Below are 23482 nucleotides of genomic sequence, written 5' to 3'. Positions count from 1 at the left end.
ATTACAGAGCGTGCAAGGAGAGAGGGCAGAGGAGCGCTGACAAGTGCCACGTCGCTTTGCTGAAACCCCGTCAGGAAGAGTACAGCCCAAGGGGATTAGCTGGGTGGATTCCCCCCTCCGCCTCATCCGAAACAAGGAATATCCCCGGCCCCGGCTGGAAATCGCTTTGTGCGGCACAATGAGGACAATATCACGGGCGCTTCGGGGATATCAGCTGGTGGCTCGGCCACAGCGGGGCTGAGCTGATTAATATGCATCAATATGCATCGGCCCCTGCACGACAGCCTTGCAAAGCTTAAAGCAAAGCCACCGTGACACATAAGTAGCCACCACCAGCATCAGCCCAGATCCTCCCTGGCCTCATACATAAGCTCCTCTCTTGCTATCTTGCTGGTCACTACCGGCGTATTTACCCAGCCCCAGGATGGCTAAACTGGCTTCTTTTCTATTCTACAAGATATAAATGTGCCCGTGTGAGCACACACGTGTCCCTGCAGCTCCGCTGCAGTTCTGCCGAGCAGGTTCAGGGGCTAATTGTGATTTCATAGAATCATAGAATCGTCTAGGTTGGAAGAGACCCTTGGGATCATCGAGTCCAACCATCTACCCTACTCTACAAAGTTCTCCCCTACACCATATCCCCCAACACCACATCTCAACGGCTCTTAAACACATCCAGGGATGGTGACTCAACCCCCTCCCTGGGCAGCCTGTTCCAATGCCCGACCACTCTTTCTGTGAAAAATTCTTTCCTAATGTTCAGTCTAAACCTACCCTGTTGGAGCCTGAAGCCATTCCCTCTCGTTCTGTCATTAATTACCCGTGCGAAGAGACCAGCACCAACCTCTCTACAGTGTCCTTTCAAGTAGTTGTAGAGAGTGATGAGGTCTCCCCTCAGCCTCCTCTTCCTCAAACTAAACAGTCCCAATTTGTAATCCACCTGCCCAGCCGTAACCATCCAACACCAACCCCCTCCTCCTTCCCTGCTGCGTTCCATCTCCAAATCCCCGGGCAGGGCCAAGCAAGGTGCTTCCCTGCAGCGGAGCATCTGCGCTCCCCGGGAGGATGAACCTACTGGATGCCCCTTCCCGGCACTTCCCAGCTTGGCTTCACGTCCAGTGCCTGTATTGTTATTTAAAATTCATGTGCAAGAGGTACTATTTATTATACCGATGTCCTCATCCGGCTCCTCCGGGCACCATCTGAGCCCTCCACCCCTCTGGAGCGTTTTGTGGGTTCATTTCCTTTTCCCAGCCTTGCCTCAGTCTTCCAATATCGCTTCATAGCTCTGTAGGGGGAGAAAGTCATTAAATACACCTACTTCTTGCTTTTATCGCTGATCTTATTATCTTGAAATACCCTTACAGAGCAGTAAATTAGTATGAACTGTTATATCCAATTTCAATGGATTTGTAAATAATTTGTTAGTAAAAAAAAAAAAAAAAAGGAAAGAATCCTGTCCTTGTCATTTCTGCTTATCCTTTATCCGAAAATATAAGGGAGACAGGACTCTTATCAAATCTATCCATGCAAATCCACTTAGGGCTGTATCCAGGATGACTACACTAAGTGATTAAGAGTAGTATCAAGTGGAAGGGGTGGGGGACTGACTCACTCCCCCACTACCTGCGCCCTGGACGCAGCCGGCCCCGGCGGGTGAGCATCTCATCCCCTCCCTGCCCAAATCTCCCCCAAGGAAACGAGTCGCTGGCATCTCATCGCCTGTTTGCAGTGAGGGGAAAAAAAAGTGGAGTATTTTAAATTTTTTTTTTTTTTGGTTGGATTTTGTTGGAGGAATTTTTAATTTCTCCATTAATGAAGGTGGGAGAGAGGGGCGTGTTTGTAGGGAGGCTTTTCACCAGGACTCAGCTCCCAGCATGGGGGAAATCCAAGCTCCATGCCACACTGGCAGGACAGAACCCCTGGGGTTCTGCATCTCCCCAAGCACCCCAGGGACGGGCTGGGGCTGGGCTTTCTCCCCGCGCTCCCCAATAGCCCAAATCTCCACGAGGGCCCTTTACCACAACTCTCCGGGGCTCCCTTGCCCTGGGAAAGCTTCCAGGTGAGTCGGGGAGGTGAGGCAACAGCCCGTAGTCAGACTCGTTTGCGGGGGCGAGGACAGGGCAGATGGGGCGAGTGCTGACATGAACGGGATGGATGAGCCGGGGAGGACGAGTTTCAGCCCAGGAGGAGCCGCTCCAGCACCAGCCTGAGGGGGTGATGATATGGGGGGGACAGCGGTCCCCCCAGCAGCCCGGCAGGGACAGCCAAGGGACACAGCAGGGCTGCCACCCTGTCCCCGTCCCCCCTGGGGTGGTTGAACCCCTGAGCTCCTGGCTGCAAAACCTGCCCCAAGTCAGGACGATTCCTGAAAAGCTGCAGATACAACCTCTGGCCCATCTGGTACAAATAACTTCTTGGCTTTGCCCCCTTGTTTTGTTATGACTTACTATAGAAACACGAAGCTCCGCTCGACCGAAAATGAATCATAATTCTTTTTTTTTGTGCCTTTTCCCCTGGAGTGAAATCCTGCTAAACCATTCCTCTGCGCTCACATGAATACACTTTCTTCTTCTTCTTCTTCTTCTTCTTCTTCCTCCTCTTCTTCTTCTTCTCCTTCTGCTGTTTCCTCTCCCTCTCCTCAATTTTTAGGTCCGAAAATAGCAAATTCCAGCTGACTGCTTTCAAGGCAACGAGGCACCCGCAGGATTGTGGGAGCGTTGCTCAAATCAGCAGAGAAACCAACTAAGCTGCCAGGAAACAATATTAAAAAAAGCAGGGGGGTGGATCTCGTCTGCCGAGCGCCAGCGCCATAAATCAAAGCCCTGCGGTTTGTGCAGAGCTAAAAACCTCGCTTCTCCCGTGCTCCACCCCGGCATAACTATTTTCGCTCGGTGTCAAATGCCCTGATAGTGGGAGCCGAGGGCTGGGATTCGGGCGCTCGCTGGGGGAAGGCAGGGCGGCAGCAGACCTCGCTGCTCCAGTTCACACCATCGGCCCCTTCCCGGGGCGCCTGCCGGGCTCCCGCAGTGGGAGCAAAGACAAACCCCGGCGCCGAGCCCCAGCCGCTCTCCTCCGGTCCTGCCAAAGGCTTGCAACCGCGGCGCGACCGTCCGCAAGACACGAGCCCCGTCCCAGCGGGCTGATGGGTGCGCAGACCAGTTTGAGACTGGTTTAGTCCCTGAACCTGAGGACCTTCGTCCCTCTCATTCCTGGGGGTCCTGCAGGACCCACCTGTGCTGCTGCTGGGCCTCTGTGTGTGTGTGTGTGTGTGCAGGGACGTGCACACTTAATGCTGTGCCCAGGATGGTTTCCATCACCAACTTTGGGAAGGGAATGGCTGCAGCTTTCCTGCCCTCCAGCCGGACTCCCACCGTGATGTTCCAGCTCACGCTGGGGGTCCCATCTTCCCCGACCCCCTTCCCCGCTCCATCTCGGTGCTGAGAGGGGCAGGAGCCGACATGGGGCTTGGAGGAGCTGCAGGTGTGTGCCGGAGAAGGGGGCGGGGGGGGAAGCCTCCCTCGCTGCATACCTGACCGGGACGCAGCCACGCAGCACCCTGTGCAGGGCAAGTCCAGATGTGCTGCCAGCCACCCAGCGAATTCCTGAGCGCTGCGTCAGCTGGCCGTGGCAAACAGGCCTGCTCGGCGCAGGCAGGCAGGAAACCTGCCTCCGTGTAGGAAGAGATTAACGGCTAGGTGAGGAAGAAGGAGGCAAACAGACTTCCCCCCAGGGGTAGAGGTACCGGGAAGGAAGGAATGTGGGAATATAACTGCATCTCCAACCTGGATCCAGCCTCCTGGGGAGCAGTGGGACGCGCCGAATGCTGCTCGATGTGTGGGAATTCACAGTCCGTGTGAGCATCTGCTGGGCTTCCTCCTGGTATTGGAAAAATCCACACAAGCAGGATGGGCCTTACCTGTGGAGGAGCACAGCCTGCTTGGGCTGCAGAAATCAGTACCAGGGCCCCAGCCTGTATCGCTTCAGGAAGGTGCTTTAGCAGAGATGCTCCGGGTTTTTTTTTCCTTAGAGCATCCCTCTCCGCTGTTCAGCACTAAAGGAGGGGTCAGGAGGCTGGTCCCCCCAACACCTCCACCTTGGCACAGCAATTCCCAGCCCCACCGGAGATCCTCAGCCTGCACTGGCCTCAGCCTGCTGCTTTTGGGATGTTTTCGTCACCTGAAGGTAGCCTCACACACAGAGTAAACTCTTGCCAGGCTTGACAGCACTGGCGCCAGGAGAGGAGCAGCCATCCGTGCACACACTGCTGTGGCTCAGCTCCCACCTTGTCATGCATTTATTTGCTTTTCTGCCCGTAATCGTCTGCGCGTGGGCACTCACAGCGGAGCAGCCAAGGGGGGTGGCTTGTTTGAGAGGCCAAAGCCACTTAACTGAGCATCAGCCCGAGCAAGGTGAGGCTCCTCTGCTGATACCTGGGCAGCTCAGCTGCCTCTGCGCCCATTAAAGTTGGAGTAGGTCACAGAATCACACAATCATGCAACGGTTTGGGTTGGAAGGGACCTTAAAGATCATCTAGTTCCACCCCCACTGGGCGACACCACCCAGGATGCGGTGGGGAAGTGGAAGGGACACCTCCCACCAGACCAGGTTGCTCCAAGCCCCCTCCAACCTGGCCTTGAACCCCTCCAGGGATGGGGCAGGTCTGCAGGTACCGTGCCTCAGTTTCCCCAGCTGCACCTAAGACGGCGCTGGCCACGGCCCCACCGCTTCGGTTCCCCGTGGTCAGAGGCCCGGGGAACGTGTCCCTGCTTCTGCCGTGAGGACTAGTCGTGGCATGAGGGAGACACACCCCGGCCCAGCCCGGTGCTCACCCCAAACCGGGGAATATTGGAGACTCCGCTCCAAGTCCCTGCTCCAAATCAAGCAAAACAGGAACTTCAGCCCGGACCTTTCCCGGCCGGGCGGGCTCCCCGGCTGCTGGCTGCTTTCCCCGGCCTCTCGGCTCTTTTCCCGAACAGCTTCCCAAGGCGCCAGCCTGGATCCCGGTACCGGGCGGGAACGGACGGTCCAACCCCGGCCGCGTTCACCCGAAACACCCCCTCGCCTCCTCCTCTCCTTTCGCATCTCCCCCGGAGCGAGCAAAGAAAAGCCCCCCCCCCCCCCACCTTCGCCTTTTCCCCAACCCACCCAGGGGGAGGTGGGGAGGTGGGGGACGGGGAGAGGGACAGGGACACCCCGCGGCCCGGGACACAAAGGCCGGGGGCTGCGCCGGGGCGGGCCCGATGCGCGGGCGCGGGGCTGCAGGCTCCTCCTCCGCCGCCGCGCCGGGGATGCTGCTGCCGGGCCCGCACCGGGAGCCCCGCCGAGCGCCGCGCCGCCGCGCAGAGGAGCCAGCGGCCACCCGAGGTGGGCGAAGCCCCGCGGTTGGGGACGGAAGGGACTCGGGGAAGGAGCCAGGGAGGCGAGCTCGGGTGGTGGGGGGGGGGGGAAACGCTGCCGGCCCCCGGGGCGCCGCTGGCCCGGGGAGCTCCGGGCAGGGAACGGGGCGGGGGGGGCTGATCTTGCGCGGCCGGGACCCCCCCTTACCCTCCGGGGGGCGCGACGGGAGCGAGTCGCTTTTGGGGTTAAGCGGCACGGTGGGCAGCCTGCCCCCGGGGATGCTGCAGCTTTGCCGGCCCGACCCCCCCGGTGACGAGGCACAACGGGCACAAAGGGTCGCAGCCGCTGCCCGAGCCCGAGGGGTCGGAGCCGCCCGGGAGAGCGGCTTAAACGTGTGGCGTTTTGTGTGTCCCGTCCCCCCGCTTGCCTCCCCCGGCTGCACATCCCTCTGCGAGCTCTGCCAGGTCGGAGCCGCCAGCGGCTCCCACAAGGGCTCAGCTCCGTCTTTCCACTTCCCTCTGAAGTCTGGAAAACTTCTTTTCAAGGCAACGAGAAAATTCTGCGTGTTCAGCACCTTGGTTCAGGCTGCTTCTGGTTACACAGTCCCCAAACTCTCCGGGAAGACGAAAAGAAAAGAAAAAAAAAAGGGGGGGGAGCAGATGCCTTTGGTTTGTTGTCATCGGTGTTGAGCCATCCCCGGGAAAGGGGCTGCCTGCTCCTGGTAGGAATTATTTGCCGGTAGTGCCGGTGTGCGTGGGGTAGGACGGGCAGCAAGCGGGTGGGCAGCGTGGGTGGAAGAGGATTAACAAGCGCGGGAGGCTTGTGTGGGCATGGGGGGACTCTGTGTGACAATCCTGATTGCAGCTGGGTGCGGGTACCGGTGCCGTCGCGTGTGAGTGCGCGGCCAGGTACGGCTGGAAATGTTTTAACCTTTCCTTGGGCGCACGTTAAGTGTCACCGGGTGGGTTTCCTCGGTGTGAGTGTGCCCTGGGCAGGCTGCAGGATCCGTGCCGATTTGGGCACACAGGTAGATGCGGGGGGGGTGGGGTGGGGGGGTGATGTCACTGCTGCCTGAAGGATCCGCAGCTCTCGGGGGGTGCCCACCCGGGTCCTGCAAAGCCAGGAATTAACCTCTGCCTTTAAAAGCAGTGCCGAAGCGTTGCCGTGGCTGTGGCAGAAGTCGGCGGCAGGTTGTCACTTCTCACCCCGCTGATGCTTCACATTCGGTGCCAGATCTGCACAGCCCCGGCAGCTCCCGACGCCGGTGGGGAAACCGAGCCCGGTGCCCAGCTCGGGGCACGACGCTCCATTCTTTGCTCATCCAGCTGAGGAGCTCACACCTTGCCACCTCCGAAGGGGCCAGATGCCTGCCTGGGCTCTGCAGAGAGCACCTCGCTTTTCCTCCTACTTCAGGCGTATTTGGCCACGGGTGCAGGTTCCCAGTGGAGTGGCAGGAGGGTCCCACACACACAAGTTGGCCCAGGAGCGTGGGGGAGCCCTGACAGCTCCTATCCAGACCCCCCCCAAGCCCTGATTCCCCCGCACGGCTCTGCCCACATACCTGGATCCCAGCTGCAGCGGCGTCACTGCTGCATCCCTGCTACGAATCCCATTCTCCCTGGGGAGTTTGCCTTTGGTTTCCTGCTGTCCCCATCTGCTAACACCCCTCTGGCCCCGGTGCCAGCCCCTTCCAGCAGTGCCAAGACCTGGGCAACCTCCTCAGCCAGGGCTGCCCTGGCAGAGCAGTGCTGAGGGGGTTTCTTTTGCTCTCTCCTCTGTTCACAAGTGAGCTGAGGCCCGTGAACTCCTTACATGTGTGACTCGCTGTGCTCACCGCAGAGGGACCAGCACCTGACCCATTTTCCCAAGCAGGCCTGTGTTTCCGCAGTAGTTACCGTGGCTGTCCAAATTCCTCCCGAGAGCTTGTTTTCCTCACTGAAGGCTGCGGCAAGTGGAATATGAGCAGGAAAAAAAAAAGTCCTCGCGAGTCTCCACTATCTGTCCTCCTGATACCATCGCTCCAGACACTGATTAACCTCCCTTTGAAACCACTGCCCAGGGAGAGCCTGCCCGGCTACTCCTGGCCTGGCCCCAGACTCCCACACCGGCCACGGCCACGCACCGTCGAGCGCTGTCTCCCCGAGCCCCTCCGTGTCCCACCGCGCTGACCTGCCCGGCTCCCACCGACGCCTGCAGCCAGGCTTTTCCGAGGGTCTGCAGAGCCCTCCGTTAGCCATTCTGTGGTATCACCCGTGCAATTAATCACCAGGGCCATTAATCAGTGGGACAAAGAATTGTAAGTGCAAAACCATCGGTGCAATCGGCGGCGGGGGCAATTAATGGCAGCTGCAGAAGCGCACTCAGGAGCACAATCGCATGCTACGGGGGATGCTCTCAGCTCCCTGCCAGGCTTCCAGCCGCAGCCCCACGGCACGTACAGGCTCGAGGGGCAGCTCCCTCATCCTCAGAGCCCCCCAGCTGTGCCGGTCCCCCTCCTGCTCCCCAGGTGACCCCCCTCCTCTTGGCACCGCAGGCTGCTAAATTGGTCTGGAGTCGTTCTTTTTCCACCCACCCCTTAGTCACTCTTCCCTGGCAGGCAGCGCTGCGGAGCGGTGGGAGGCAAATGAATGTGAAACTCGGGCAGGAAAATGAGATTTCAAGAAAAGCCAGCTCCCCTGCGAGCCACCGAAGCGGGCGTAGGGACTTCCAGGGCAGGCTTCCCATGCCCGGGGTGTGTGGGGCAGACCCCCAGCCCAGGCTCGGGCAGAGGGGAAAGGGGAAAGCCTGTACCTAACAGATACTCCGCTGCAGAGCGGGACCCGGCAGAGACAGGGATGCTGCTGCTGCTCTCCCGTCCCGCGCCTCCCGAAGCCCTTGCTCTGATGATATCGTTAGCCCGAAATCACTGTTTTCCCCTCTTTGAGAGCCTCTGTTTTGCTGCGGGCAGGTACAGTCATGCTCAGCACAGGCTCAGGTGAGGCATCCGCGGCATGCAGGGAGGTGGGCAGCTGCTCTCGGTGCAACAGGGAGCAAAACCCGGCCGAGTTTTTTGGATCCCGTCTTCCTTGAGACCATTCAAAAACCTGTCCCCGTCTCTGACAGCCAGAGCTGAGCTCCAGGCTCGCTCCATGGGACACTCTCACCCACAGACATCCCGGCGGAGCTCTGAGCCCGTGGTGCAAGGTGCTGCGTGGACAAGTGTGAAAAGATAGTATCACTGCAGCCATTGTGGGAAACGGGTGCTGTAGTCGCTCCTCAGAGCGGCACAGACTGGCAGAGATGGGAGGGTGGCCCTGTCACTGCTCCGTAACGGAGCCACTGGGCTTTCCTCGGGCAGTGCTGCCCATGCCCTGCACCCACAGGCATGGGACCTTAATCCTCCAGCGCTCAGGAAAAGCTTAGCACTGACGGGAAACTTGGAGGCATTTTGTTTCCTAGTCCCCTTAACCAACTCACATCTGTGTTTCTAAATATTTCCTTCTCTTTTGGGGGGGGGGGTGTCTTGAAAGCGCCCACCTGCCTAATTTATCTGATGTTTTACGTTTGCCGGCTGCCCTCGGGTTGGCTGTCGTGGCTTTTTCCAGGAGACCTGTGGGTGTAAGGCTGCAGAAAAGCCCCTCTGTGGGAAGGGACAGAGCAGGATGCGGGGGGGGGAGACATGGATTGTGCAGCCCCCAGGTCGGGGAGAGCAGCGGCGAAGGCGTGCGGCCGGGAGTGGGCAGGACCTAAGTGGACGGTTGCCATTAGGGATTAGTTAAAAATAGCAGGGAATGTACAAAGATTTGGCACGTGGGTCACAAAGTCTTTCCTCCACAGATGATTGTTTGCTACCAGTGGGTTTTTATGCTTGCTCACATTAAGCAAAGCCGCCCCCACCCTCCCTCCCCCCCTTGAGCAGGAAGGCTCAACAAATGGTTTCTGGGAAGCCCCGAGTGCATGAACACACGGCCATTGCCTGGTTTTAGCGAGCAAAATCCGGGGGAAGGAGGACACCCCGTTGCACAAGAGGTGCTGGGATTACTCCAGAGCTGCAGGAGCAAACGCCGACCCCGCATCGCTTTGCAACCCGGTCCCCTCAACAGCAGCACTCCGGTTCAGACCTTCCTCTTCCTCACACACAGAAGTTTTCCTCCTGAGCTAAAAGGAGATCTCATTTTACCTCCTTAGCAGCATTAAGGCCTCTGTGAAAGCCAGCTCCTTCCAGCAGAGGGTAGCAATGCGTGTGCACGCTCTCCTCCTTAGAGTGAGAGGGGGTTTAATCATTTATTGAAGAGCTGTATCTCCTGAGCCTCTGACTTTTGGAGAACTGAGCATCTCTCCCCGGTAGGTGCTTGGGTCTGAGAGCTGGAGCTGAGCCCCTGCCTCCCTCTTGCTGGAAGAGAAGAAGCCTCCAAAAGGTCCATCTTAATTCGTGCCGTCGTGCAACGGCACGGGGCCATTTGCCAGCAATGGCATCTTCCCAGAGAAGTTTATCAAGGTTTCCTCGATGCAGAAGGGATGGATTTGGCCACTTGCCATATTGCCTAAGCAGAGAGAACTATGTCAGAGGTTCTAGCGCAGAATGTGAGTTGGAAGGAACGTTTAGGTATTTAATTGCCTTTTAGCCAGACAACGGTGGTCACAGCAGCAAAAGCCAGAACATGCTCCTCTGAAATGCAAGTGCCTGTGTTTATTTTTTTAAACAATTAAATGACATCTCTGTAAGCCAGTTATGGATGATCTCCTTTAAAGGTTAATTGAATATTCCTTGCAACTTTGATGCACATTTCTCTTTTGAGAGAATTGCTCTATTTGGCAGCCAGGCATTAAAGGGGTGGTTTTCACAACGGGCCAAGTTTGAAAAAAGAGGAGGAGGAGGAAAATAGGAAGCAAGAACTGAATTTGCCTTTTTTTTTTCTTTTTTTTTCCCCTTCTGTGGCTGCTGCGTTGAAGCCTGGTGGAGCAGAGCAGGGATGGGGACATGTAGGACTCTGGGGAACAGGAGAGGGAGTTGAAGGATGAGGAGACAGCGGCAGCCCAGCAGATGCTTTTCACAACAAGGACCGAGATTGGCTCCACATGCAGAAGTTGCCTTTTCTCAGCTCCCACTTGGATGAGCATCATGCAGGGTACAAAAATACCCAGCATTTAGACAAAGCACAGCACAACTGTTATCACAAACAAGGAAGGACAGCGTAGAAATAATGCACAGCTTAGTTTTTGGAGCTCAGGTGCTCTCAAGTCAAGCAGAGACTTGACATGGAGAAGTTTAGTTTGCAGGGAGAGCTTTAGGTCCTACCTTAGAGAGATTCTTCCTCTGATACTCGCTGCTAAGGACAGAGACAGAGGGGTTTTAGCTGCTGCCAGGGTCAGTTATTTCCCCTCCTGTTTCTTAGGGAAGCATCCAAAGCTTCCTACTGCAGCAGGCAGTTTCCAGCCTATGACTTTAGGAGCATGTCCCCAGAGAACCAGCCCTGTCCCAGCCTCTGGCTGCTCATGGCCTCACCTACGTGGCCATCACCACTGAGAGAAGAGCAAGGGAAAGCAGACAGTGGGTCCATGCGCCCTGACAGTGCTCACGTTGCCCGTGAACCCAACGAGGCTGAGAGAGAAGCAGCACAGATTTGCTTTGTGATCCCCAGATACACCAAGGAGGTGCCAAAAGGCTAGAGGAGGTGAAGGACCAGAGAAGAGACCCAGCTGGGCCTCCTGAGTACTTACAGCAAAGGTGGGCTGGGCAGCCATGGCCAGCAGGAACATGGGAGACAACACGGGCTGTGCTCCTGGCTGCTTTTCAACTGCTTGGGAGAGGAGGAGAGACAATAAAAGGCAAGAAGATTGCAAACAGAGCCCTGTCTCCATGGCAGCCTGCAGCTCCACTTCTAAATTTTCCCTGTACATGAAGAGGATGCTTCTCCCCTGTGCTCCCTTGGGGGAGTTTTGCAGCAGAAAGCCTTGGTCCAGGTATTTCCCTGGTGGCTAGTGAGGGACTGGCTTGTGGAAGACGCCTTTGGTGCTACCATCTTATTATAACCTAGGGGAAATGGGCTCACTGTCCCTCATTGCTGCTTTATCCATAATTAGAGGGACAGAGGAGGACACATGCAAAGCCCGTGGAAGTGGAAAGCTGGGAGGAAAAGTATTTAGGGCTCAGCTCAAGTTACATGAAATTCTTGCTATTTTTAGCTGAACAGGCAAACCCTTTCCATCAATGAGACCCCAGGGAAAGCGCGTGGGAGAGGTGTAGGACACCAAACCTCACCAGTCGGGCTGCTGACCGGGGCTACAGCTATGCCAATTAGCGCCAGGCTGGGGGAATTAGCTGTGGGAATTAAAGGACACCATCTCTGACTTCCCAACTGTGCTCGGAGGCAACCTGCAAGATGCATGGAGACTCTGAGCTGCCTTAGGCAAGCTAGTCCCTTGTAACCAGCTTTTTTTTGGGTGCCCCCCCCCCCCCCCCAGCTCTGTGCTCGCACCCTGGCAGATTGTGTTTTACAGGGTCGGAAATAGATGCGCGAGAAGGGGCCTCGCAGCTCCCAAGTGAAAGCCGTGCTCAGCTGTCACCCACCCCGGCACCAGCTGCCAGCCCAGACGCTTCCCAAAATAACTAACCCATGGCGGGGCTGCGAGAGCCCCCTTGCCCCCCTCCCGGGGAAGGAGCAGGCGTTTCGCACCTTCCAGCCTCACGGATCCATCCAGGGATCCAAGGTCCTCCCCTGGGAAGGGGCTTCTCTGCCCGACAACATCCCAGGGCTGCCAAAACCCCCTCCCCAAAACTTGCCCCGTTAACAGAGGGGTCCCACGAGCAGCCGGTGGCCACTGAGCGGGTGCTGGTGGCTCAGGTGCCACGGGGTCTCGGCTGTTTGCCACGGAGCGATGGCGCCTGTCACGCGAGGAGGGTGAATTGGCCAGTCTGGAGGTGGTGGCCGTTCCCCGGTGCTGGTGTCACAGCTCAGGTGTGTGCCTGCCACAGCCCCAGCGCGTCCCCAAACCTGCGAAAGACAAAAGCAGGGACCAGAGCATTGCTGAGTTTCCAATTAGCAGGGCATTAATTGCAGTATTAGTTGCTCATTAGCGGGAAAAGCCAGATGCTCTTAGGAATTAAGTAAGCTGAAAAGATCTTTCTCTCCACCCTAGGAATATTTAACTATGTCTCATAACAAGCGTTTCCTTTGTAGCAGGAGCACGACTGATATGACTTGTGTGGGTGCTCGGCGGTTGAATCACCGCTGAGCTCCGAAATCCATGTGACGTGAGGCTGCTGGCAGGAGCAGGGACGGAGCTGTGAGGAGGCCTGGGTATTTCTGGGTGGCACAGCTGGGGTGCCTTCGCACGCGGTGTCGAGTGAAGGGCAGAAGGAGCCGGAGGGTCCCGGAGTTGCGTTTCACCTAAAACAGGGTGAGAAAGCGTTTGGGCTCTGGTGTAAGCGGGGAGCTGGGGACGTCACCGGTAGAAATGAGGGTTACCCGCAGAGATACACGGCATCAGGAGCATAAAGAGCTATAGACCAAGCCAAGGTGGTGATAACACGGGGGACAAGGCTCCCAGAGCAGCACTGGGATATTCCCATGATGCCCTGCTGTTGCTGCATCCAGCGAGGGCGATGCATCGTACGGGACCAGCTCCTGTTGGGAACAACCCCTCCCCGAGGTCAGACGGGGTACAGGGACAGGAGAAGGGGGGGCCGGGACTGTCTCAGCCCCAGCTTCTGATAACGCTGTTTGGATTTGCTTGCGTATGAAGCGTATTGAATATAAACTGCAGCTGTGTGGGGGAGAGCCGAGGCGTTTCGGCACCAGAAATCCCTCTTCGCTCTGTGCACGGAAAACATGGGCTGGCTCTGTAAACAGCCCCGGCTCACCCGGGTTGGCACGAGCGGTGCTCACGGGCTGGCCAGGGACCATCACCGTCCCCACCAGCCTTCTTTTAACGGCACCATCCCATCACTGAGCACTGGCCGGGCTGGCAGGTGGGAGCAGGTTAAGCAGACGTTTTGCCCTCCCGTCACCACATCGTTTGCTGATTTTCTGAGCCCAAGGATGGGTTATGCTGCCCCAACCTACTCCCAACAAGGCACTTGGCTCATCTCCTCTCGGGCTCTAATTCCCCACAGGCTGCCAGGGCAAACACCAGCTTCTCCTGGGAATAAATACCTGCCGGCTGAGGTTACAGCCTTTCAGCCAGCAGCGCCAAGCGATCCTCGTTTGTCTCACTTCTACATCCCTCTCGGGCTCGGGAGACAGAAAGAATAATACATCACTTTTTCTAGCCCATGTATTTGCTGGTGCTACCAGTTTGTGCTGGAGCTAACTGTCCAGTAAGCATTTGCTGGAGAGAAAGCACGAGGCTCTGCAGAAACGCAGACGTTGAAAGTCATGGGACTTTGCTGACTTAACACCGATTTTCTGTGGGTTGAGCAATTGTCCCCGGGCAGGGCCGGGAGCCTCTCCCCCCTCAGCCAGGGCTCCCACAGGGGGAAAGGCTGCCATCTCCCCACGGAGGGACCAGACAGTGGAGAAGTGGGCACAGCACAGCGGGTGTTGAGCCGATATCCTCTAAAGCTCGCTCTGCCAATATGATTCACTGGTAATTTGAGAAATTCCTCTTCTTCTAGTACTGGCTTCCCCAAACATAGCTCCAAGCCAGGCGCCTCAGTGCCACCCACATCATCACACAGACGATTTGACGATTTTGCCCTGCTCTCCCATTAAAGCCACTTGTTGACTCATCCACGCTCAGGATGGCTGCCTCGATCGCTCGGTGGATGGAACAGAGGCGTACGCAGCTCCTTCAAGCTCTTCCCAAAGCTGATGCCGAATTCAGCATTGATTTTTGGCTTCTCCAGCAAAAGGGGGTGTAAGTGACCCTGACCGGAGCCATTCTCCTGCAGGAGCTGGGTGCAAAGCGGCTTCAAAACGGATGCAGATTCCCTTTTGTTGCCTTTTTTCTCCTATTGAGCAATTGCACCTTCACCTCCAGAGCCTGCAGCAGGATCACCGGTCGTGGTTTAAGAGCCCAGCTGCCCAGGGGACACCGGCAGAGACACCGCACAGTCTACTACTGCCGCGCTGGCATGAAGCCCACCCAACTCCCTGCCAAAGCCACTGCTGGCTCCTCTAACAAGCACCAGCCCGTGGGTGTGAATTCTCTCAGTGTTCATTGAAATAACATTAAGTGTGATGGACTCCTGGGCTATTAGAGTGGATGTAACGTGTAATTGAGGCTGGTTATTCTTCATCTGGAGTGTCCCCCTTCACTAATGGCAAATCAGGGCAGAACACATGGTGCGCGCTTTGTGAATCCCGGACTCAATTCACTCCCTGCCTCCGATCAAAATGATCCCAATGAATATCAATGAATGAGCGGGGGACAATGAATTAGAGTGAATGAAAGCCTTGTAATGGGGCCCTTCGCCGGCACCGAGCCACAATTGAGCACCACAAGGACGGCGTCTGCCTGGGCGGCGTTTGAATTCGTCCCCATTAGCGCAATTAGGGTGAAGATTACAGGGTGGGGGCAAGGTCGGCTCCGCTGATGGGGCTCTCCAAGCCCTATTGCTGCCATTTCTTTGGAGAGCAAAATGAGCAGGATTCTGAGAGCCCGGCTCCAGCTGGGCACGGGGAGAGCGGGCTGAGCTCCCAAGTCGGAGCAGAGACGGGCAGATGCTCACGCAGCCCAAGGGTGGGTCTGTCTCATCAGCCTGGTGTTCATTAGCGCTTGTGGTTGGGGGGTCCAGAAATCAGAACCCAAGTTTGACTGCAGATCCCAAATCCAGCTCAGCAGGATTGCTGCACTCCAAGTTTCAGATTAAGCCATTCTCTTCATTAAAAACCTAAGTCCGATGCTCCAGGTAGCATGTGCGTGGCTTTTCACCATGGAGATGCCCACATTTCTCCCCTGGGGCCACATTCCTGGTGTCTCAAAGACCCAAATCACCCCAGTAAAACAGGGGCACATCACCTGGCAGCGATCGAGGGAAAGAGGAAGGAGGCTGCTCCTGGATCCAGGCTCTTGGCAGCTGCTTCTGTATTATCTCTGCATCTCCCAACAAACACCCAAATGTGTGGGTGCATCTGCACAGAAATGATGAATAATAATTCGAGAGGGGAAAAAGAGTAGGCGAGAGAGTGCAGGGGAGAAGGAAGCTTTCGCATACCGAGGGGAGAAGAACAGGATCAGCAGGGAGGGAGCAACACTGCGAAGCCTGGAAGGAAACGAAGGCTCTTGCTAAGATGACCTGTCTGGGGAAGGCAGGGAGAAAGCTACCGCCTGTGAAAATGTTGCAAGGAAGAGGGAAAGGCTTCAAAGAAACTATGCTGCCGAGGAGATAAGATTAAATTCCTGCAGCCCATTCAGAAAGGAGGCGATGGGGAGAGTGGCTCTCCCACGTGCCATTGCAGGGTAGGCATCGCTGCAATGAATGTGGGATGCCATTCATTTTTTTCCCCCTCTCTTTCTGCAAAAATAAGAGTGGGTGCATCCGCACGTGCAGCCCCTTATCCCGTGGTTTGGCCCAGGTGTTTATTGGGCGTCCGTCGCCGCTGGACCCCCGCACCTCCCTGCTCACCCCTCCACCTCGATGGGGTTTGTTAACAGCCCCATTGGGGGTCGCGGGGGGTCAACAGCAAAGGGTCACAGAGCACAGGCACAGCATCACGCCGGGGGTCCCACCGACACGGGGCTCGTGCCATCGCCCCCACCCCCTCCCCACCACCGCGCCGACAAAAGGGCTTTGAAAGGCTCATTTGCTGGGGGCAGCAGAGCGAGAGGGAAAGGCTTGTGTCTTTTCTGGGTTTCTGTCCTCGTTAATTGGTGAGCGACAGGGCAAACCACGTTTCAAAGTGATCACACGTAGCACTGGGAGCTGAGAGGTTGGGGGGCTGCAGCGGTCGGCTTTGGATGCAGAGAGGGGCTGGTGGGGTGGCACAGCCATCGCTCGCTCGCAGGGACACGGGGACCCATGGGGGACAACGTGCACCCCACAAACACCCGGCCTATACCCTACTTGCCTGCACCGCCACGGCGTGAGCTCCCTGTTTGTGCCCGTGGACGTAGCGTGGTGCCTTGCACCCCATCTCCAGCAGCCCTCCCCACGGCTGCACAGACTGGGGCACCCACCATCGCTGGGGCATTTCCAGACCCTGCACTCTCAGCATCGCATTTATTTATTATTTTTCCAACCCCTCTTACACTCTGCAATACGCCTAACCTAACCCCAGCTGCGGCTGTCGCCAAGCATGCAAAAACCCCTTAAAATATATATACGTGCACCTAAATATATATGTATGTACGTAATCACTAGCTTTTTGTTTGGCTCAGCAGACCCATCCGGCTCCCTGCAGAGTCACACGGTGGCTGGGTTTGACGCAGGGGGAGACGCAGGCATGTGCCACAGAGGCTGAACAAGGAAAGGGGACGAGCCTGGTCCCCTCTTTTGGGGGTGCCCCAAAGCTGGAGCAGACCCTGTGCCCCCTGCTCGCTTGGCGCGCTCCCGGCTCGGCTGTTTCTAGAGCCTTTCTCTTCCTGCTAACGACCTGCACCAATGCCAACTCCTGCACGCCGTTCAAAGCGTTCGTTTTTAAGTGGAAAGAGGGAAGAAGAAGAAGAAAAAGACGTGCCCAACCCTCTCAGGCATGTGTAGGAGGGCTGGGATTGATTGAAACGCCTCCTGCCAAGAGGCTGGAAAGTCCCAGCTCTCCCTCCCCACCTTTCTCCTGTCTTCTCCAGGCACCCAAAGGTGCATCTATCCAAGGGGACTTGCTGCTCTGGCCGCAGGGACAGCGAGCCCGGCATCCCCGGAGCACCAGCTCCAGGCACTCTGTGCCGCTCCATGCTTTGAGGCATCAAACCTCCCTGACACCGCTGCCGTGGGCGGCTGTAAATACACCGGCTGCCTTTCCTCCTCGCCTCGCACACGTCGAGCGCTGTCTCGGGGGCTGCTGTCGCTGTAGCTGGCAGCTTTTTTGCTGCTGTGACACTGCCTTTTCTCTTCTGCGGGCGCGCACACACACAAGGCTGGTGTCGGGAGCACACGCTGGCAGAGCAACCTCCTGTGCCAATTATCCTGTTCCCCGCAGCGATTCCTCCCCCTCCGCGCACATTATGCCTCTTACCCTGTAAAAATGAATGAAGCCAAAGTCTTCGATCACTTTTAGCACATCGGCATCCAGGCAGCAGCTCAGACCTTGGTTCTTACTTACTTCTCTTAATCTCCCCCCCAAAAAATGGATTTAGGGATTAAAGCGGATATTCTGTCTTTCTGGGACTTTTCTTTGACGCTTAATCAATCTGGGTCCTGAGGGCACAGAGAAAAAGGAAACAAATAAAGCTGAGGGATGAGCGCAGGTTCGTGTGACCCTGTTGGGGATGCAGAGGAGCCTGCACCGGAGCAGGCGTAAAGCAGGACATAACGAAAAATGGGAAAATCAGAGGAGCAACTCTCTAGACTTTGAGGATGAGGCAGCGAGGGTGACCCGGCACATCATGCCTGTGTCCCCTCCACCTCCCAGCCCTCTCCTGCTGCCAGGGGACGTTTTACCCTGAGGACGCCTGTTCTGGTGATGGGAGCTCGACACGGGCCAGACCTCCCAGTGCTGACACCACCGAGAGTGGGAGCTTTGAGCTGCTCTGCACGGAGCAGAGAGCAGAAACGTGTCCTCTGTCATCATCCTGTGCAAACAGAATTTAGCTCATTTTGATTACGGACTGACTTCTGCTCACGAGAGGCTCTTCCCCCTTCTCCCCCCCTTCACCCTTTAATTATCCAGATGGAAGGTGCATCTCCATTATAGCCCTGACACTGGGAGCCAAGCATCACAAAGGCCACCAGGAGCCAGGAGGATTTTATTTTATGTATTTCCCCCCCCCCCCCATAGCAAAGAGAATTAATGCACAGCCCCGCATACCTCTGAACCATAATCACAATACTTAGCACACACATAATGCCTCTCGTTTTCTTAAGTGCTGCACAGACATTAAGCGTAATTAAGCCTCACAGCATCCCTTTTCAGGTGGGTTAAGAGGAGCACGGAAAATTGGAGAGGGATCGGGGAGTGACAGGCTGATGCAGGAGAGGTTGTGACTGCGTCTCGCAGCGCCGAGCGCGGCTGTCAGGAGAAGGGATCCATCCGGCGCGGCACAAGCAGGAGGCGCGGGTGCTTGTTGGAAGAGGTGCACTGTACCCAGCAGCTCCCGATGAGCCCCCAGGCACGGGGATGTACTCAGCGGGCTGGGAGCCGTGCCACGGCGGGTGCCAGCCAGCCTGGGAGACAGAGGCAGGATGTGGGAGGCTCCTGGAGCCGTCCCCAGGCAGAGAGGAAAGCCCTGCTCTTCCCTGCCTTCCTTGTCTGCCACCCTCCTTCACTGCAGGCTTCGGGATGGGGAATCATAGAATCACCGGGGTTGGAAGGGACCTTTCAGATCATCAAGTCCAACCATCAACTCAACACTGACAAAAACCATCACAAAACCATATCTCTAAGCACTATGTCTACCTGTCTTTTAAGTACTTCCAGGGATGGTGCCTCAATCACTTCCCCGGGCAGCCCATTCCAAGGCTTAATAACCCTTTCAAGGTAAAAATTCTTCCTAATATCCAATCTGAACCTCCCCTGGTGCAATTTGAGGCCGTTTCCTCCCATCCCATCATCTGTGACTTGGGAGAAGAGACCGACCCCCCCTGGCTACACCCTCCTTTCAGGGAGTTGGAGAGAGCAAGAAGGTCTCCCCTCAGCCTCCCTTTCTCCAGGCTGAACACCCCCAGCTCCCCCAGCCCTCCCCATAAGACTTGTGCTCCAGACCCCTCACCAGCTCTGTTGCCCTTCTCTAGACTCGCTCCATCCCCTCAATGTCCTTCCCTCACCCTGCTCTCTTTGCCTCCCCCAGGCTTGCAGCTCCCGGGCACAGCGAGGTCTTTGCTATGATCGCAGCAGCGGCCGGCTCTACCCGCTGCCTGGACCCCTCGCCCCACGGTTCAGCCGGGCTCCGCTCCCCCCACTGCATGCCCCCGGCCCGGGACCAGCATGGGCAGCGTCAGTAGCCTCATCTCTGGCCACAGCTTCCACAGCAAACACTGCCGAGCCTCCCAGTACAAGCTCCGCAAGTCGTCCCACCTGAAAAAGCTCAACCGCTACTCGGACGGGCTGCTCCGCTTCGGCTTCTCCCAGGACTCCGGCCACAAGTCCAGCTCCAAAAGCAGCAAGAATGAGGACTTCTTTTACATCAAGGTCAGCCAGAAGACTCCCGGCTCCCACAGAGCAGACTATACCTCTCTTGCCGGAGGGGAGCTGGGCAGCCAAGCTGGGACGAGCAGCATGGACTTCGGGACCCCCACGCCGCAGAAGCTGATGCCCTTCCCCAGTCAGCTGGAAGTGGTTAGTAGGGGAGACGGTGGTCCCAGAAGTGGTAGTGGGGGGTGTCCACTGGACCGCATCTGCCCTCACCGTGGGTGCAGGTCCCATCACAGGGTTGTCCTGGTCCAGGAGAAGGCCCAGAGGTGATAGTTTGTGCTGAGGGAGAGGGGCAGTGGGGAGGTGCTGGGGGTACCCTGCCCACCCTCAGCGATATGATCCGTATCCCTTCAGCCCTTCAGCCCATGGGTGGGTTGAAGGAGGATGGAGCCGGACTCTTTTCAGTGGTTTCCAGTGACAGGACGAGGGGCAACGGGCACAATCTGAAACACAGGAAATTCCATTCAAATATGAGGAAAAACTTCTTCCCAGTGAGGGTGGCAGAGCCCTGGAACAGGCTGCCCAGGGAGGGTGTGGAGTCCCCTTCTCTGGAGATCTTCAAGCCCCACCTGGATGCAGCCCTGAGTGATGTGCTCTGGGCAACCCTGCTTTAGCAGGGGAGTTGGACTAGAGGATCTCTAGAGGTCCCTTCCAACTCTGACAATTCCGTGATTTCCAAACCCAGCAGAGGCAGATCTAGCCATCAGCACCCTCCTGAGCTTTGAGTCCTTGATGGGGCCATCCCTACCACGTGGGTCTCATCCTCAGGGGCAGAAGGGATGGGGGACAACAGATGACGTACTGACGGGCTCTGCTCTTCTCCCCAGGGCGCAGAGAAGCCGGCTGCACGACCCACCGCCTTCAAGCCGGTGCTGCCCCGATCCGGTGCCATCCTCCACTCCTCCCCGGAGAATGGGGGTCACCTCCCCCAGCAGCTGCACCCCTTGGACAAAGCCAAGGAGCAGGTGCTGAAGCCGGCGCTGTGCTCGGGGGGTCTGTCCGACTCCGGCAGGAACTCCATGTCCAGCCTCCCCACCCACAGCACCAGCAGCAGTTACCAGCTCGACCCCCTTGTCACGCCCATGGGACCCATCAGCCGCTTCGGGGGCTCAGCCCACAACATCTTGCAGTGCGCCATCATCCAGGACAGCAACATGATGAGCCTCAAGGCCATGTCCTTCTCCGATGGGGGCAACAAGATCCTCAACCCTGGCAAAGTCCCCCACCACCATGCCGCCGAGAAGACCACTTGCATCCGTTCGCCCATCTCCACAGACGAGTCCACCATCCAGGAGCTGGAGCAGAAGCTACTGGAGAGGGAGGGAGAGCTGCAGGAGCTTCAGTCGAGCTTCGAGGAGAAGGAAGTCAGCTCCTGCCAGGTTTATGAAGAGAAGCAGCGGCGCTGCAAGGAAGAGCTGGAGGGCCTCAAGCAGAAATGCAACAGCAAGCTCAAGCAAACCTCACAGAAAACTCAGCGGACGCAGCAGGTCCTTCACCTCCAGGTGTTCCAACTGCAGCAGGAGAAGAAGCAGCTCCGGGAGGAGCTGGAGAACCTCATGAAAGAGCAAAACCTGCTGGAGACCAAGCTGAGGTCCTACGAGAAGGAGAAGACCAGCTTTGCCCCGGCGCTGGAGGAGACCCAGTGGGAGGTAAGTGGCACCGTAGCACCAAGAGATGTCTCGGGCTGTCAACGCTGGAAGCAAAGCGTGTGCACGGAAGGCGATAGCTCCAGCACCAGCAATAAACCACGCAGCTCTTCTCCATTTCTGTACCTGCAGAAGGTGCGAGCGGAGCAGATGGTGCCCACAGTAAGCCCAGGCTGGAGGAGATAAATATTAAAGGCGAGGAGAGCCCTAGTCTGTCGCGTGGGGGCTCTGCAAGTTATAATTGAGTGACTCACTGCCCCTCTTAACCCCTCAGCGCTTCACATCGCACAAGGAAACAGCTACTGCATAAACCCCCCAATCATTAAAATAACTTCACATTTCCAGCCTCCAGCGCAGGGTTTTCAGGCTGCCTGCCCCAGAGGAGCAGTAAAGCTGCCTTCCCATGTGTAAATAGGAACTACTTGGACTTGCCACGGTCATTTATTAGAGAGCAGTAAAACCTTCCACTCTGTGCTTAAGCTTGATTTTCCCGCTGATTGGGCATCGCTGAACAAAGACCGTTAAACTGCTGAAAATTGAGAAGCCAGCCTGCTCACCCGCCTGAGTAACATTTCATTTCCCTGCGGCCGTACAGGGAGAAGCAGAGCTGTTGCCCGGCACGCTTCGAGGAGTGTGGGGTTCACCTTCGCTCCCACGCATGCAAGGATTTCTCATAGGGCTTTCAGTATCTCTGGTTTATTTGCATTTTCGAGCCACTTTTCCAGGCTGTACGCAAGACCTACCACAACTGCAGCCGCAGGGTCCCACCAAGAGGGATCCCAACATCAGCTGGATGTTGAATCCCCAACAGCCGTCTCGGGGAGGGCTGTACCAGCCACGCTTTAGGCTCCAGCGGGATGCTCCAGCCGGATTTACGTGCTTTACTCCCAGCTGCAATTTTACAGGGTGCAGTTGGGTGTCTGCTGGGTGAAACCAGCTCAGCCAGTTTAACTGACCGCGTGAGCCATCCTGTTGGACGGGGTATTGAGGCTTGAGCACTTCCTCAACGCCATCCGCTTCCACACCTCAGTTGAGGGGGTGTCAGCTCATTAAATCCTTACGGCTGTTCACAAGCAGCTAGGGTGTTGATGCGTAGAGAGCTTAGGGTCCCCTCCAGCCCCCCTGAGAGCTCGGGGCATCACCCTCTCTTCCTGGGCATTGCTCTGGGTGGGATTTCATGGCCGGGGTCTCTGCATGCCAAGCCCCAGCTATTCCCAGCATGGTTTCCATGGGGGTTCTACTGGCTTTTTCCAAGGCACATCCCTAACTCGGGTGCTGCGTCTCTCCCTGCAGGTGTGCCAGAAGTCAGGGGAGATCTCCCTCCTCAAGCAGCAGCTGAAAGAGTCCCAGACGGAGCTCAACACCAAGACCACCGAGATCCTCAGCCTGAAGGCTCAGCTGAAGGAGGTGAGGGTGAAGATGGAAGGGCTGGAGATGAAGACCCAGGACCTGGAGAGCTCCCTGCGCACCAAAGCCATGGAGCTGGAGGTGTGTGAGAACGAGCTCCAGCGCAAGAAGAATGAGTCCGAGCTGCTGAGGGAGAAGGTGAACCTGCTGGAGCAGGAGATCGTGGACCTGCGGACGGAGCTCGCCGTCCTCAAGGAGCAGCTGAGCGAAGCCCGGGAGGTGGCCAGGCCCTGCGCTGTGGTGGACGATGCTCAAGCCCTGCAGGGAGAGGTGGAGAGGCTGAGGGCAGAGCTGAAGGCTGAGCGGGACAACAACGAGCAGATGACCTCCAGCTTCCAGCACGAGCGGCAGACGTGGAAGGAGGAGAAGGAGAAGGTGATTCACTACCAGAAGCAGCTGCAGCAGAGCTACCTGCACATGTACAAGAGGAACCAGAACCTGGAGAAGATGCTCCAGCAGCTCGCCGGGGGGGAAGACGGCAAGGAGCCCATCGAGCTGGACATACCCGGCACCGACGTCCCCTACGAGGACATCATCGCCACCGAGATCTGAGCCAGGTCTGCCTTCTCCTCCCTGCAGCTCTGGGGCAGGTCTCTCTTCCAGGCGAGAAGCTCTGCCCCACGGCTCGGTCCATGCCTTGTACAGTTCAGATGAGCCATGTATTTATTAGCCGAGCTGGTGGCCTGGCCAGCTCGCCAGCCTTTGTCCCCTCCCCGCGTGGCACCGTGGCGGTGCCCTCCGTCGCCTGTCGTGTTACAGAGGTGATCAAGCAACTCGTGCCAATGGTGACGTGCCAGCAGCTCCCCCTCGCCCCCGCTGCCACCTCAGCAGCGTCTCTTCTGCCCCCTTGTAGGACTGAGAAGCCGGCGACAGGGGTGG

At 57.2% G+C, this 23482-nt stretch overlaps 1 protein-coding gene across 1 annotated transcript; it reads left to right on the top strand.

Annotated features, from left to right (window-relative positions):
* The first annotated feature begins 19343 nt into the window (after positions 1 to 19343).
* Positions 19344 to 23155, top strand: LZTS1 (leucine zipper tumor suppressor 1). The gene is made up of 3 exons (XM_074164258.1): positions 19344 to 19694; positions 20378 to 21199; positions 22490 to 23155. Exons 1-3 carry the CDS (start codon positions 19344 to 19346, stop codon positions 23153 to 23155), a joined length of 1839 nt encoding a protein of 612 aa, XP_074020359.1.
* The last annotated feature ends 327 nt before the right edge of the window (positions 23156 to 23482 follow it).

Source organism: Numenius arquata, chromosome 26 (genome assembly GCF_964106895.1).
Source record: "Numenius arquata chromosome 26, bNumArq3.hap1.1, whole genome shotgun sequence".
Classification (NCBI taxonomy): domain Eukaryota; kingdom Metazoa; phylum Chordata; class Aves; order Charadriiformes; family Scolopacidae; genus Numenius; species Numenius arquata.
The sequence above is the reverse complement of the archived record's forward strand: the minus strand, read 5'-3'. Positions and strand labels throughout refer to the sequence as shown.

Bases quoted from the DNA above. Each gene is read 5' to 3' on its own strand.
- LZTS1 (XM_074164258.1), top strand. From the start codon at position 19,344: ATGGGCAGCGTCAGTAGCCTCATCTCTGGCCACAGCTTCCACAGCAAA. The intron at 19,695-20,377 runs GTTAGTAGGGGA...TCTTCTCCCCAG, and splicing joins TCCCCAGTCAGCTGGAAGTG to GGCGCAGAGAAGCCGGCTGC. The intron at 21,200-22,489 runs GTAAGTGGCACC...CTCTCCCTGCAG, and splicing joins TGGAGGAGACCCAGTGGGAG to GTGTGCCAGAAGTCAGGGGA.